This window comes from Schistocerca americana, chromosome 5, assembly GCF_021461395.2.
Source record: "Schistocerca americana isolate TAMUIC-IGC-003095 chromosome 5, iqSchAmer2.1, whole genome shotgun sequence".
In the NCBI taxonomy this organism is placed as follows: domain Eukaryota; kingdom Metazoa; phylum Arthropoda; class Insecta; order Orthoptera; family Acrididae; genus Schistocerca; species Schistocerca americana.
The window spans coordinates 144287894-144305595 of NC_060123.1; the positions used below are offsets into that span (position 1 = coordinate 144287894).

General features: G+C 40.0%; 1 protein-coding gene across 1 annotated transcript in view; it reads left to right on the forward strand.

The window, feature by feature from the left end:
• The window catches only part of LOC124616770 (intraflagellar transport protein 74 homolog), a 216101-nt gene that overhangs the window by 61882 nt on the left and 136517 nt on the right, over positions 1 to 17702 (forward strand). The window contains exons 4-6 of the mRNA XM_047145158.1: positions 11831 to 12027; positions 12140 to 12316; positions 12743 to 12970. Coding sequence (XP_047001114.1) covers positions 11831 to 12027; positions 12140 to 12316; positions 12743 to 12970 — 602 coding nt within the window. The remainder of the gene's footprint in view (positions 1 to 11830; positions 12028 to 12139; positions 12317 to 12742; positions 12971 to 17702) is intronic.

A 17702-nucleotide genomic window follows, 5' to 3' on the forward strand; every position in this document is an offset into this window, starting at 1 on the left:
TGAATCATAACTCTGAAATAAAGCAGTTTCAGACAAAACTGTGTCTAACGTTTTACTATTATTTTGATCCATACATTACACTCAGATGTTTAGGACGGGTGGTAGGGACAGAGCATCGAGTGACATTATACTGAGTGCACTATCCGAAAATTACCTCGAGCAATTAAACAGAGAACCGACTCGTGGAGATAACATCTTGGACCTACTGATAACAAACAGACCCGAACTTTTCGACTCTGTATGTACAGAACAGGGAATCAGTGATCATAAGGCCGTTGCAGCATCCCTGAATATGGAAGTTAATAGGAATATAAAAAAAGGGAGGAAGGTTTATCTGTTTAGCAAGAGTAATAGAAGGCAGATTTCAGACTACCTAACAGATCAAAACGAAAATTTCTGTTCCGACACTGACAATGTTGAGTGTTTATGGAAAAAGTTCAAGGCAATCGTAAAATGCGTTTTAGACAGGTACGTGCCGAGTAAAACTGTGAGGGACGGGAAAAACCCACCGTGGTACAACAACAAAGTTAGGAAACTACTGCGAAAGCAAAGAGAGCTCCACTCCAAGTTTAAACGCAGCCAAAACCTCTCAGACAAACAGAAGCTAAACGATGTCAAAGTTAGCGTAAGGAGGGCTATGCGTGAAGCGTTCATTGAATTCGAAAGTAAAATTCTATGTACCGACTTGACAGAAAATCCTAGGAAGTTCTGGTCTTACGTTAAATCAGTAAGTGGCTCGAAACAGCATATGCAGACACTACGGGATGATGATGGCATTGAAACAGAGGATGATACGCGTAAAGCTGAAATACTAAACACCTTTTTCCAAAGCTGTTTCACAGAGGAAGACCGCACTGCAGTTCCTTCTCTAAATCCTCGCACAAACGAAAAAATGGCTGACATCGAAATAAGTGTCCAAGGAATAGAAAAGCAACTGGAATCACTCAATAGAGGAAAGTCCACTGGACCTGACGGGATACCAATTCGATTCTACACAGAGTACGCGAAAGAACTTGCCCCCCTTCTAACAGCCGTGTACCGCAAGTCTCTAGAGGAACGGAGGGTTCCAAATGATTGGAAAAGAGCACAGATAGTCCCAGTCTTCAAGAAGGGTCGTCGAGCAGATGCGCAAAACTATAGACCTATATCTCTTACGTCGATCTCTTGTAGAATTTTAGAACATGTTTTTTGCTCGCGTATCATGTCATTTCTGGAAACCCAGAATCTACTATGTAGGAATCAACATGGATTCCGGAAACAGCGATCGTGTGAGACCCATCTCGCCTTATTTGTTCATGAGACCCAGAAAATATTAGATACAGGCTCCCAGGTAGATGCTATTTTTCTTGACTTCCGGAAGGCGTTCGATACAGTTCCGCACTGTCGCCTGATAAACAAAGTAAGAGCCTACGGAATATCAGACCAGCTGTGTGGCTGGATTGAAGAGTTTTTAGCAAACAGAACACAGCATGTTGTTATCAATGGAGAGACGTCTACAGACGTTAAAGTAACCTCTGGCGTGCCACAGGGGAGTGTTATGGGACCATTGCTTTTCACAATATATATAAATGACTTAGTAGATAGTGTCGGAAGTTCCATGCGGCTTTTCGCGGATGATGCTGTAGTATACAGAGAAGTTGCAGCATTAGAAAATTGTAGCGAAATGCAGGAAGATCTGCAGCGGATAGGCACTTGGTGCAGGGAGTGGCAACTGACCCTTAACATAGACAAATGTAATGTATTGCGAATACATAGAAAGAAGGATCCTTTATTGTATGATTATATGATAGCGGAACAAACACTGGTAGCAGTTACTTCTGTAAAATATCTGGGAGTATGCGTGCGGAACGATTTGAAGTGGAATGATCATATAAAATTAATTGTTGGTAAGGCGGGTACCAGGTTGAGATTCATTGGGAGAGTGCTTAGAAAATGTAGTCCATCAACAAAGGAGGTGGCTTACAAAACACTCGTTCGACCTATACTTGAGTATTGCTCATCAGTGTGGGATCCGTACCAGGTCGGGTTGACGGAAGAGATTGAGAAGATCCAAAGAAGAGCGGCGCGTTTCGTTACCGGGTTATTTGGTAACCGTGATAGCGTTACGGAGATGTTTAATAAACTCAAGTGGCAGACTCTGCAAGAGAGGCGCTCTGCATCGCGGTGTAACTTGCTCGCCAGGTTTCGAGAGGGTGCGTTTCTGGATGAGGTATCGAATATATTGCTTCCCCCTGCTTATACCTCCCGAGGAGATCACGAATGTAAAATTAGAGAGATTAGAGCGCGCACGGAGGCTTTCAGACAGTCGTTCTTCCCGCGAACCATACGCGACTGGAACAGGAAAGGGAGGTAATGACAGTGGCACGTAAAGTGCCCTCCGCCACACACCGTTGGGTGGCTTGCGGAGTATCAATGTAGATGTAGATGTAGATGTAGATGTACACTAACGAAGTGTCTACAGTTACTTTTGAATCACCGTGTATGTAAATGAACTAGTAGATAATGTCCTAAATTCCATGAGGCTTTTCACAGATGATACTGTTGTATACAGAGAAATCACAATTTTGAAAATTGCAGACTTGCAGAGGACCAATGATTGTTACAGAGATTATTTGTTGACCTGTAATATAAACAAATTTAAAGTATTGTTCATAAATAGAAAAAAACCATTGTTGTATGATTACACAATTGCAGAACAATCATTGAAAGCAGTAACACTTATAAATTATCTAGGAGTATGCATATAGAGAAGTTTAAAGTACAACAACAATATAAAACTAATTACAGTCAAGGCTGATGCCACACTCAAATTCACTGGAAGAATCCTCAACAAGTGAAGTGCACTTACACAGAAGGTATCTTACAAACTCCTTGTTCGAACAGTACTTGAATATTGCTCGTCTGTATGGAATCCTTACCATATAGAACTGATAGAGGTAATAGAGGATATCCAAAGAAGGCCAGCGCATTTCATTAAAGATTCACTTAGTAAGCACAAAAGCACCACACAGCTACTCAGCCAGCTCCAGTGGCAGATGCTACAAGATAGATGATGTGAATCATGAAAGGGTTTACTGTCAAAATCTCAAAGGTGTACATTCCTAGAAGAGTCATCCAATATATTGCTTCCTTCAACATGTATATACCGGGTGATCAAGAAGTAAGTATAAATTTAAAAACTGAATATGTCACGGAATAATGTAGATAGAGAGGTACAAATTGACACACATGCTTGGAATGACATGGGGTTTTATTAGAACCAAATAAATACAAAAGTTCCAAAAATGTCCGACAGATGGCATGTGAAATGAGCTTCGTCGGTCCACAACACGTTACTCAACCAATCGTCATCTTCCGCTATCTTTTGAAACGCCCACACCGCAAATGCCCTCCACTTCACTAAATCGCCAAGTAACAGTTCATGATGCCGATGGATTTGGTACGGATAGCATCGGAGGGTACGCCTAAGTGCCAACCAAACAGTAGTGTATGGAATGCCGGTGCGACGTGCAGCTGCACGAGCACTGACTTCCCTGTGCATAGACAAACCTGCTACAGTCTCCATTTCTTCCAGAACTGTCTCAGCAGCATTACGCCTTGTGCTCGGTTGGCCACTACAGGGTCTATCGTCTAAACAACCCGTGGCTTCGAACTTCGAACTCATTCTCGCCACAGCTGCATTTGTCAACGGACCTTTACCCGTTCGAATCCCCTTCCTATGGCGATAGGATCATAACGCTGAACCAGCACATTCCCCATTCTGATAATACAGCTTCACTAAAAGTGCCTTTTCAGGTAACGTCAACATGCTGCGACTGCTGGTGCATCTGATTCTCTCTCTCATTACAGCTCCTTTTATACATGATTGTCATGCGCAGTCACTGATGTTTTGCTGTCCAGCACCATCTGTCGGCCATGTTGTGAACTTTCTTTTTTTTAATATATATATATATATATATATATATATATATATATATATATATATATATATATATATATATATATATATAAAAAAAACCCTATGTCATTCCAAGCATGTATGTCAATTTTTACCGCTGTACCTACATTATTCCGTGCTTTATTAAGTTTTCAAATTTGTACTGACTTTTTGATGAGAAAAGCCCATGAACATAAGATTACAGAGCTCACACAGAGTTTTATCAATATTGGTTCTTTCACCTGATCCATTAGCGACTGGAACAGGAAAGGGGGGAGTGACTGTAGTACACGAAGTATCCTCCACCACACACTGACACACTGTAAGTTGGTTCCCAGAGTATAGATGTAGATGGAGAAGAACAATATGCATAGACACATAGCTTCGAAAGGATGATGGGGAATGGAAGGAGGGATTATTTGATTGTAACATTCTGTTTGGATGCTACATCTAAAATTATATATTGCTCTGTTAGGAAATATGATACATATATATGTTTGTTCCTAATATAGCTGAAAACATAGGGAGAAAAAAATGAACCATCTACAGTAGATCCATTAGATTTTTGTAAATCAGCCCTGTATAATCACTTCGCATTTTCTGTGATCTTCAATTGTGTGTGTCATGTTTATTTAAGTAATGGATAATCCAGGATCACACACACACACACACACACACACACACACACACACAAAAGCAACTGACATACACATGACTGCAGCCTCTCACAGCTGAAGCCAAGGTGCCATATTTATTTATTCATTCATCCAAAAATCTTTCCAGATTGTGGGACACGGAACAAACACAAAACAAAGCAGTATCACAACACAGTAAAGATACAGTATTATTTTAATAGACACATAAATTTTAGCTTTATGCCCAAAAGAGCTTGCTCTACTTGCAGTAGTTGCACTGTCTTGTTTCAAGTCTCTCGTATCTCAAATGTTCTAAAATTTCTGCTACTGAATAGAAGCAATGATGCAGGGTTGTTTTTTAAGTAAGGGCCGTTTTTATTTTTAAAAAAAGATACAAATACTTTTGTAAAAAAACTTTTATTTTCTGATTCTACACACTTTTACCTATTTTTCTACATAGTTGCCTTGTTTATTTAAGCACTTGTCATACCATACAAGTAAGTTTTTAATTCCCTCTTCAAAGAATTCGGCCGCCTGCTCCGACAGCCGCTTTCACTTCACCGTCGTCATTGAAGCGCTGCCCACCAAGATGGTGTTTCAGGTACTGGAAAAGGTGAAAATCACTAGGAGCAAGGTCGGGGCTGTATGGTGCATGGTCCAAAACTTCCCAGCCAAAAGAATCAATCAAATCCCGAGTCTTTTGAGAGGTGTGAGGCCTAGCGTTATCGTGCAGGAGCAAAACTCCTTTTGTCAGCATGCCATGCCTTTTGGATTGAATTGCTCTGCGGAGCTTCTTTAGAGTTGCACAGTAGGCATCTGAGTTGATTGTCGTTCCTCGTGGCATAAAGTCCACTAGCAAAACACCGCGCCGGCCCCAGAACACAGTTGCCATAATCTTGCGCTTTGACAGCGTCTGTTTGGCTTTGACCTTGACGGGTGAGGTTGTGTGTCGCCATTCCATAGATTGTCGCTTGCTTTCGGGAGTGATGTGGGATACCCATGTTTCATCTCCAGTGACAATTTGACTCAACATGTCATCCCCTTCTTCCTCGTAATGAATCAAAAAGTCCAATGAAGTGGCAAATCTCTTTCCTTTGTGGTCCTCTGTGAGGAGTCTGGGTACCCACCAAGAACACAGTTTCTTAAAGTTTAGGCTTTCAGACACAATTTTGTACAAAACTGATCTTGAAACTTGTGGAAATTCCAAAGAAAGAGTGGAAATAATGAATCTTCTGTCCTCACGAATCTTTGTTTTGACTGCAGCCACCAAATCATCAGTGATCACAGAGGGCCGGCCTGAGCGTTCTTCGTCATGGACTTTTTAAACTCTCTAACCCATTGACACACTTTACCTTCACTCATTGCATTCGAGCCATAAACTTCTGTTAACTGACGATGAATTTCTGCAGCTGATAGGCTTCTTGCAGTCAAAAAACGTTTCACTGACCGTATCTCACACGCGGCGGGCGATTCAATAATCGTAATCATTATAAAGTAGCACAGCGATGCGTACACGTCAGCTACAGAGCTGCAACTTGTATCACTGTGAACGGGAAGGAGGCCGCCAAGTGGTGCGGTGGCTTGTTGCGGCATCCGCACGAACTACGGGACTATACGCGCGAATGCCCCTTACTTAAAAAACAACCCTCGTAATAGGAATGCCCTTAAAGTTTTACAAAAGAGTGTGAGTGATGATATCATTTTTACCTTATGTGGAAGCCTGTTGTAAATTTGTATACAACTGTATATTGTGGAAGTTTTGTAGGCTGATGTCCTTACTGACTGGACAGGGAAGCTTTTCCTTTTGTGTTATAATATGTTCATGGATATTAAAATTTTTGTTTACTTCTTGTAAGTTCTTTCTAACATACTTACAGATTTTTAGGATCTACATACAGGGAAGCAGGAGGCTTGACTAGTTTTCAAGCATGTTACATTGCTCTTACAGTTCTTTTCTGGGTTAGTAAAATCAGTGAACTAGGTGGTACTATCCAAGAATATAAATCCGTACAGTAGGATCCTATGGAATTGAGCAACATTTGCATTTCAGACAGTGCTAAATCCTGCTTTAACAGAGAGTAACTGTAGACTATAACATCAAACAATGGAAAATTCAGGAAGGAATGTAAGAATATTAGAGAAGGAAAGTTGCTGCTCACCATATAGCAGAGATGCTGCTTACAGTGTGGTTTCAGTTGCCGGAGACTGCAGTCATGTCTGCAAGTTTGTGCGTGTGTGGTTGTTTTTTTTTTTCTTTTTTTCTTTTGTGTGTGTGTGTGTGTGTGTGTGTGTGTGTGTGTGTGTGTGTGTGTGTGTGTCTGTCTGTGTGTGTCTGTGTCTGTGTGTCTATTGTTGAGAAAGACCTTAATGGCCAATGGCCGGAAGCTATAATTGTGAGAATCTTTTTGTTGTGGCTATTGTGACTCAGCATCTCCGCTATATGGTGAGTAGCAACTTTCCTTCTCTAATATTGTAGACTATAATATGTTTTATGTAGTGTTTATATGTATATGCCTTTGAAATTATTTTGAAGCCATATGTCTAAAATTTTTTGTTTCCAGAAAACATAAAATTTTGTCAGATTTTATTGTCACACTGGTGTTGCATGCATCACCTTTTAAACAGAAGTTCAGGAATGTTGTTTCTTTTTGTGTTTATCAGTAGTTTTTTCTCTTCAAACCATCTATGTAGCTGTGCTGTAGTTTTATTTACAGCTGCTTGTAGCTAGACTTGGGATGTTTACTGTAATAAGGATGCTTGTGTCATCTGCGAATAAAATATTTGTTTGTGACCTAATGTTTAGGTCTAAATCATTTATATAGAGGAGAAAGAGGATTGGCCTAGGAATGGATCCCTTAATTTCTGCATCTAAGAAATGTATCCTAGTATTTTTCTTTAGTTCATGTTTTATTTGTATTTCCTGTTTGTCAACTATGATTTGAATCATTTTGTTAGTGGTCCAGTATGTCAAAGGCTTTACTTAAGTGTAAAAAATGCCACTGGCAGTTTGTTTACTGTCCTTTTTTTTCCAGGGCATTGTGTTTAAAATCATAGATGGCACCTCTTGTTGATTTATTTTCCCAAAATCCATGCTGAGTATCAGGGAGAAATTTGTTTTTCTCTAAAAATTTCATTAGCCTATTATACATTACTTTTTCTATGATTTTATTAAAGCCTGATAATAAGATAAGTGGTCAATAGTTTTATATATCTGATTTGTCTCCCTTCTTAGAATAGGGACCGCTTTAGCAAATTTTAAACAGCCTGGAAATGTGCCTGACAGGAAAAATTAATTGACTGTATCTGGAAGAGTCGATTAATTGACTACATCTGCAAGAGCTCCCCCCCCCCCCCCCCCCTACCAATGAGCCATGGAGCTTGCTGTTGGTGGGGAGGCTTGCGTGCCTCAGCGATACAGATAGCCGTACTGTAGGTGCAACCACAATGGAGGAATGGAGGGTTATCTGTTGAGAGGCCAGACAAACGTGTGGTTCCTGAAGAGGGACAGCAGCCTTTTCAGTAGTTGCAGGAGCAACAGTCTGCATGATTGACTGATCTGGCCTTGTAACACTAACCAAAACGGCCTTGCTGTTCTAGTACTGCGAACGGCTGAAAGCAAGGGGAAACTACGGTCATAATTTTTCCCGAGGGCATGCAGCTTTACTGTATGGTTAAATGATGATGGCATCTTCTTGGGTAAAATATTCTGGAGGTAAAATAGTCCCCCATTCGGATTTCCGGGTGGGGACTACTCAAGAGGACGTTGTTATCAGGCGTTCTACAGATCGGAGCATGGAAGGTCAGATCCGTTAATCAGGCAGGTAGGTTAGAAGATTTAAAAAGGGAAATGGATAGGTTAAAGTTAGATATAGTGGGAATTAGTGAAGTTCAGTGGCAGGAGGAACAAGACTTCTGGTCAGGTGAATACAGGGTTATAAATACAAAATCAAATAGGGGTAATGCAGGACTAGGTTTAATAATGAATAAAAAATAGGAGTGCGGGTAAGCTACTACAAACACATAGTGAATGCATTATTGTGGCCAAGACAGATACGAAGCCCATGCCTACCACAGTGGTACAAGTTTATATGCCAACTAGCTCCACAGATGACGAAGAGAATGATGAAATGTATGACGAGATAAAAGAAATTATTCAGATAGTGAAGGGAGACGAAAATTTAATAGTCATGGTTAACTGGAACTCGATAGTAGGAAAAGGAAGAGAAGGAAACGTAGTAGGTGAATATGGAATGGGAGTAAGGAATGAAAGAGGAAGCCGCCTGGTAGAATTTTGCACAGAGCATAACTTAATCATAGCTAACACTTGGTTCAAGAATCATGAAAGAAGGTTGTGTACATGGAAGAATCCTGGAGATACTGGAAGGTCTCAGATAGATTATATAATAGTAAGACAGAGGTTTATGGACCAGGTTTTAAATTGTAAGACATTTCCATGGGCAGATGTGGACTCTGACCACAATCTATTGGTTATGAACTGTAGATTAAAACTGAAGAAACTGCAAAAACGTGGTAATTTGAGGAGATGGGACCTGGATAAACTGAAAGAACCAGAGGTTGTAGAGAGTTTCAGGGAGAGCATAAGGGAACAATTGACAGGAATGGGGGAAAGAAATACAGTAGAAGAAGAATGGGTAGCTTTGAGGGGTGTAATAGTGAAGGTAGCAGAGGATCAAGTACGTAAAAAGATGAGGGCTAATAGAAATCCTTGGGTAACAGAAGAGATATTGAATTTAATTGATGAAAGGAGAAAATACAAAAATGCACTAAATGAAACAGGCAAAAAGGAATACAAACGTCTCAAAAATGAGATCAACAGGAAGTGCATAATGGCTAAGCAGGGATGGCTAGAGGACAAATTTAAGGATGTAGAGGCCCATATCACTAGGGGTGAGATAGATACTACCTAAGGGAAATTTAAAGAGATCTTTGGATAAAAGAGAACCACTTGTATGAATATCAAGATCTCAGATGGAAACCCAGTTCTAAGCAAAGAAGGGAAAGCAGATAACTGGAAGGAGTATATAGAGGGTCTATACAAGGGCGATGTTCTTGAGGACACTAGAGAGGATATAAAATGTAGACTGGCAATGGCAAGGAAAGTGTTTCTGAAGAAGGGAAATTTGTTAGCATCGAGTATAGATTTAAGTGTCAGGAAGTTATTTCTGAAAGTATTTGTATGGAGTGTAGCCTTTTATGGAAGTGAAACGTGTACGATAAATAGTTTATACAAGAAGAGAACAGAAGCTTTTGAAATTGTGGTGCTACAGAAGAATGCTGAAGATTAGATGGGTGGATCACATAACTAATGAGGAGGTATTGATTAGAATTGGAGAGAAGAGAACTTTTGGCACAACTTGACTAGAAGAAGGGATTGGTTGGTAGGGCATATTCTGAGGCATCAAGGGATCACCAGTTTAGTATTGGAGGGCAGCATGGATGGTAAAAATCGTAGAGGGAGACCTGGAGATGAATACACTAAACAGATTCAGAAGGATGTAGGTTGCAGTAGGTACTGGGAGATGAAGAAGCTTGCACAGGATAGAGTTGCGTGGAAAGCTGCATCAAACCAGTCTCTGGACTGAAGGCCACAACAACAACATCTGCAAGAGGCAGTGTAATCTTTGTAATACATAGCTCTATGGTGCAGTCAGAAATACCGTCAATTCCTGATGACATTTTCTTAAGGATTTATGCAACATGGATGATTTGATTTGGAGTTATTCCACAAATGTAAACAGAAGAGGAACATGACTGCACTTTGTTTTTCAGTTTCTTTCTAGTATCTGTTTCTTTCTAGTATCTGTGTTGTCACTGTTTATTACATTATTTGCAATATCTGCATAGTAACATGTGCAAAGATTGGCAATGTGTTGGGGATCAGTTACATTTTAGCTCTCATGGTTCAGAGTGATATTAAATTCTACAATGAAATTAAAATGTAATGATGTTAATGACATCCCCTTTACTTGGATGAATTTACAGTTCGAGATCGTAAAATAGGGTGTTACACTCACAAATTATGTCCACGGAGTAAAACTTAATTTATAATTCAAAAAAATTAAATATGGAGTCACGTAAGATTTGACACTTGACCCCCTCCTGTTAAGTACGTACGTAAATGATTTTTGCATATGATACATATACTGATTAAGGCGTCAAATACATCCACACCAGTCACAGCCAGGAGAATAGCGGAAGAGGCCAACAGCAGATTCACACCAAGTAGTATGTCTTTGTATCTTACAAAAATAATGTAATGCAATTCGGGAAAAAAATCTCAATTACTGGCACTGAAAATAAAGATAATAGGGCACACACTACATGAAACTCTGTGTGCAAAGTTGCTTGGATAACAGATTGAAGTGGCGCCAGCACTTAGACAAATCAACAAAAAAGTGCCAATCTCCCTGCTTCAAAAGAAATTTTGTGGTATTTGAATTAGCTGCCAGTTCCTATTAGATAAGTAAGGAGCTGCCAACTTGTAAATCTTTCTAGTTTTGGATGATGACTTTGCGTTGGTGATCACATGTCAAAAATGTAGAAGTTAATTAAAGCATAGTATTCCACTTCATCCATTGGAACACATAACAAAGCTACTGTAATAGAAATAAAAAAAAGCTCTTCCACAGATTGAGTAGGAATTTGACATATGGTAATACACGGTTTGTATGCAGAAAAGGAAAAAAAAATGATCAACAGTATCTCTGTTCCAGGTTGAGAAATTTTTGAGTTTCCTTAACATGCTTTTTACAAGTGAAAAACAAGAAGAAGAAAAAGCAGAAGCTTTTAATGACATTTACTAACTTTGAGGAGGTCTGTGGTTCAGCTGGGAATATTATTGGCCTCCTCATACAGCAAGACTTTATACTCTGCATCTTTAGCACTCAGATGCTGGGTCCTGATCTGTGATCAAAGACTCTATTTTTGCTTTTGTATGTTTTTGTTTTCTATGCATAATATATGTTTGAAGTATTGCTATAGTTAACCAGGATTGCCATATTAAATTTGTTCACATTACCATTTCATTATTTTGTAGGTGACTAGCACAACGATTATTTGTTGCTTGTATAATACTCAGTCACGTTGCAATGTCTTGAAGGACTGTTAACAGTCTTTGTTGTAGTCTTATATCTTCTCTCCTCCCCCCCCCCCCCCCCCCTCTCTCTCAATAAAATATTGTAAATTAGACTGCCAGAATCTACTGGAAATATGATATTAAAGGGAATATTATTTTCAGATCTACAAGGCAAGTTAGCTGACTATAATTTGGTTTTTGACAAAATAAGCACAGATACTGAGAAAAGAGAGATAGATAATGAGAGACTTGAAATGGAGCATAGAAATGCAAAGGAATCAAATTTTCTAGAGCAACTTTTTGCTCAGAGAAGGCAAAAGGAATCACAAATTCAGCAAATTGAAATCGAAATTGAGCAGGTAGGAATGATTATAGATCTCAGGTTTCTAGATTTCTTTTGTTGCGCTATTTATTGAACCATTTATGTTTTTGGATTACTCACAGAAGGTTTCTTGCCTGCACTTTTTTCAGGAGCGTCATATGGCTGATAATCTACTTGCCCAGATGAGCCCTCCATTGCGTGAGCATTATGCTGTGCTACAGAAAACAAACAATGAGCTGCAAAGGCAGATGGAAGAGCTACAGCAACAGCTTGATACACTTACTGTTCAAAAATCGAATTTTGAAGACCAGATATCAGTTTCAGAGGTGCTACTCCTTTGTATGTGCACCTGCTCATTAAAAATGTTTCTCTTCAAATGCATATACACACATTCCACTTGCAGAATTTCAGAGTTCTATTAGATTTATCTTCCTTCAGTTAATCTTTATAACTTCATGGGCTCATGCATATGTAGTCATTTTGTCCTAAGTAACGGATAAAGCTCTAGTTACTAAAATGACAGGAGATCATTGAATTCATTTAGGTATTTATGTTTTAACACATTTTATTAATTTCATATCATGTAGCAGCAAAGATTATATTCCATTTCCCATTTTTTAATATTTTGTGTCACACACTTTTATCATTACAGAAATAAATAAGTAAACAAAGAATTTAATTGTTTTTATATCTTAAATAGAATGAGCATGTTTGTTAAGTATGAAACACTATGCTCATCATTATATCATTAGGTAAAGCAAGAGGCAGTTCGTCTGCACCACAAATTGTTGGAAGCACAAGAAAAGCGAGATCAGTTATTACAGGAAGAGAGGATGAGGTCCACTCCAGCTAATGAAAGAGAACAATTGCTGCAGAGGGTAAAAGATGATAATTCAGAAATAGCAACCATGGAAAGGCAGATGTCACAGATGAAGGAACTAATTTCCAAAAAGCAAGAGGAACTGACCCAACTGGAGCAGGTATGGCAGTAGTGTCTGTGGTGTGAGACTGATAGAAACATAGACAAGACATTTTTTATTCTTTAAATAATGCAATAATGGTTTGTCACAGACAGAGTATAAACCATGGCCTGACAAAAAACAAATCAGATCCATTATTACTTAGTTTGCTGTTGCATGAAACAGATTCAGAGTACAAGTTATATATTTTAATATCTCAATTTGATCACATATTTATATAATTAACTTATGCATATTAATTACATATAACAATTTACACTTAAATATCACAATACCCGCATTATAAAACATTATGTTACATAATTTAGAAATTATTAGAAAATTTACAATATCACCTATGAACTCCTCAACATTATACATGGCTTTTCTCTGTATTACCATTTTAAATTTATTGTCTGTTAGCCCATTTATATTTTGTAGTAGACCTACTTTGTTTAGAAACACATAGCCAATTCATGTAAAATTTTAATGGTTTTTCAAAGGGATATTCATCAAATTTCTGTTTCCGGTTTTGTATGTGTGGACCCTGGGACATACACTTTGGTATATACTAGAACCTGAGAATGCTAAGTATTTTGCATTCATTGATTCATTTTTTACTAGAATTTGTATGTCATACACCAAAAATGAGTATTATAACTTTCTTCTGCATAGGAAAATAGTCTTGATCTAACAGATTTCTCCAGGGTATTAGCCCATTTGTGTGACAGAAAGCGTAAGACCGTCAGAAAGGTACCTTGACTGACACAACATTTTACTTAGTTTCCTTGTGTGTTGTACTGCAATTGATACCTTATTACATTTCTTTTTGTCTGATTATTTCAGTATAACTTGAACACTGAGTAAATTTTCAGTTGCTAAGATCACTAAAATCATTTATTCTTATACATTACTGGTGTCAGCAGTTTGCTGTTGCCATCTTCAAAACTATGTTTTCATCATTACAAAATCTTCTTCTTCAGTACAGTAAGTGGTGCTGTAACATGTATGTACAGGAGCATGATCGGTAGTTGGGAAAGTAATGGGCATCCATGCAGTTTTGTAGTTTCTCAGTGAGTGACACCCCGTCTTGAGAGTGTCCCCATTAAGGGGATAGAAAAAGGGAATGTGCATCAGCAGAGTTTGGACATTGAGTTTTGAAGGTTCTTACAAAACAATTATTCCACCCGGCCATTTGAAGCTGGAGAGGGGGGGGGGGGGGGGGGGGGGGGGGTTACAGGGCTATATGGACTAACGTGATTGTGTTAACTTTACAAAATTCCTGGAACTCTGTGGATGTAAATTTGGGACCACTATCTGTTACTATAGTTCCAGGAGACCCTCTAAGGAAAATATCCTGGTTTTAAAGTCTGGATAGCGGCAGTGGAAGTGATGGAAGGCATTCTTGAGACAAATGGATACCCAGAGCCTGTGTCTAACACAGTGAGCCAAGAGGTCCCCAGAAAGGGGCCAGTGAAATCCAGATGAATACTTGACTAAGTGGAAACACTTATAGGCAGGGCTTCTTGCTTGGAGTGGCAAGTTGTATAAGAAGAAACTATGTTTCTGATGGCTGTCCCCATTCCCTGCCAGTATGTGTGATGTGTATCCAGCTGTTTTGTGAGCGCCACCTCCCAATGTCCCATGTGGAGGAATTCCAGGGCCTTCTGTTGGAGCAAGCTGGAGATATGACACATGTTCGCCTATTTTCCCCTTGGAGCCCTTGTAATGTTGAGAGATCATAGTGACGATCCCAGAAGGCCTGAAGTTCTGGGTTCTGTAGTTGCTTTCTGTTGGCTGGACACCCATACTGCATGCATCTGAAGACCTTGCCAAGGACTGGGTTCTGTGCTGTGTGGTGCTTCATGCTGTTTGTATCTAGAGGGAGGTGGTTGATGGCTTCCTCCACTGTGACGTCCAGGTGGAAGCACTCCTTGGGATCTTCGTCAAAGGTAGGATCTGATCCTACAGGTAAACAAGTGGGAAGATCTGTATTAGCTTGGTGCATTGCCAAACGAAACTGGATATGGTATGAGTAACTTGATAAAAAGAGGGCCCAGCAGTGTAAGCATCAAGCAGTCTTGGTGGGAAGAGCTGTTGATGAGCGCAGGAGTGAAAGGAGTGAGGAATATGAACTGGCTGTAGTTTTTCTGTGTGTGATTCAAAGTTATGGAAACAAAGATGTTCAACCTCGTTCACCATGTGTGAGATTACCTTGCCCATCCCATAATCAGATGCGTCAGAGCTGTAGGGACCAGTGGCTTTGCTGGATCATATGCTATTAGACAGCTAGGTTTGAGAAGAGCCTGTTTCCAACTGGGGAAGGCTCGATCACATTGGTCTGTCCATTTCCATGTTATTCTTTTCGTAAGAACTGAAATAACTGTTCCGCTATGGCTGCTGCCTAGGGGTAGAAGAAGCAGTAGCAATTGATTTGACCCACGACCAACTTCAGCTTTTGGACTGCCTCCTCGAAAGTTGGGTTGGGGCATATAAAACATGAAGCCCTGATTGTATGTTCCAAGTACTCCACTTGCCTTACAAAGAATTCTTGATTGTCCAAGTTGCAATGTAAATTCACTTTCTGAAATATCATCCAGATAGTTGGCTGTGCCAGGAACTTGTCTGATTAACTGTTTGAAATATCTTTAAAATACGGCCAGTACACTGGACATGCCAAAAGGCAATCAATTACATTGGAAAAGTTCAGACAGCATATTGATCACCACTAAGTTCTTAGAGCCATTGTCGAGGAGGAGCTACAAATAGGCATCCTTTAAGTTAGTCTTGGCAAGCACACTACCTCTAGCAAGACAAGTCATAATATCTTCAACTGTTTGGGATTGGATATGAGTCGATGACCACTTACGCATTGTGGTGGCTTTAAAGTCCCCACAGAATGTGGATCATCAAATTGGGTTTCTTGATTAAGAGAATAGATGCGCTCATCTACTGTTGGGCACTGGGGACAGGATCCCGTCCTCTTGCCGGTGTTGAAGTTCACTGTGGAACCTGTCCTGCAGAGCGAATGGAACTGTACAGGCTGTACAAAACTTGTGAATGGGGTGTGGTAACATGGTAATGTGTGACTCAAAGTCATTTATCCCTGTCTTATTTGGGAAATCATGGGGAACCTTTGATGATATGTTGTACCTGTGGTGGTCTATCCACTGAATGCACTGTTGGTGCTGTGGCATGTATATCTAAACTCAGGGCATGAAAAAGATCCGTACCCAGAAAATTACAGGTGCCCAGGGTAGTGACAACCAGAATGTGATCCATAACTGCTTTGTCTTTATAACACAGATATTCATGGAAAAAACCTGTCACAGACATTACATCATTGCAGAAACTCCTCAGATTGATGCAAGAGTGGCGTCTCCACCTGTTTGTACGAGGACCTTCAACCACGTGGTTACCTCTTCTTGAAGCTGTGCGTCGTCATCAAAATGCTGCATAGCGAACCACTTCTTCATTGCTGGGAATAAGTGGAAGTCGCTCGGTACCAGGTCGGGACTGTATGGCGGATGAGGAAACAACTCCCACTTAAAAGATTCGAGAACTTCACGAGTGGCATTTGCTGTGTGGGCCCGGGCGTTGTCGTGAATCAGCAAGATCTTTGAGCCCAACGTTCCCCTGCGCTTGTTTTGTATTGCTCTTCTGAGGTTGTGCAGATTTTGGCAATACCTTTGAGAGTTTATTGTAGTGCCTCTTTCCAGGAAATCCACAAAAATTACACCTTTTCTGTCCCAATAGAGGTAACCACATGGTTGAAGGCGCAGGTGGCCAAATTTTACATCGAAGGAATTTCCAAGCTCGTCCATTGCTACGATAAGTGCCTTAATTTAAATGGCAACTATGTAGAAAAGTAGTATTTAAGTGTGGCTTTCATCTGTATACAATAAAAAAAAATTCCAATACTTTATTTATTTTTAATTCCAAAACGTAATGTACTTTGTGGATAGCCCTCGTATGTGTTCCACTCAATTATTGTGGGGCTGAACTGGTGTCAGCTAGTAAGAACACTGCCACTCCATCAATTTGAACCCCCAATGTCATGTGCTTGGCCGAAGGGGCAAGGACGGATTGGACGTTTGCTACATATGGATCCTCAAACTCTGCCTGGTTCTGGGCCAGTACAAGCTAAGTATAATCCACATTCATGTGTGAGGAGGAACAACAGACCTCTGCTTTATGTCCTGTTTTGCTACATCTCACACATCAAAAATTACTTTTCTGGTGTGGTTGTTGTATGAAACATTGCACGCATGATGTATGGGGCTTTTGTTGGCAGTCTGTTGAGGACACCCCATTCTCCTTGTGGCATGGCCATTGGGGTCCACAGGTGGACTTGGTAGCAAAGATGAAGGCAGGATCCTGCAGTGACACTGAAGAGCAGAGGAACTTTCATATGCACAAATAACTGAGAGACACACATCAAGTGATGGGTCATTGAGTTTAAGGAGATCGTGTTTCAATGTTTCATGAAAAGCGTGCACTAAAACCATGTCCATAACTACTGAGGAAGCATATGATTGATGACACTGTCCATTAGTACACTTGAATTTGCAGCCTCTTAACAGTCCCTCTAACTGAGCGATCTTCTTGTGGTACGACTCATATGCTGCCTTCTGACAGATAAAAAACTTTTGCCTCATGGCTGAAATGTGGATCTACGAGGCCATGTTGGACATGCCCCTCTTGCACCTTTGTGTTACAATGGAGGCAGTGGCAGGGGCATGCAGGCTAACAA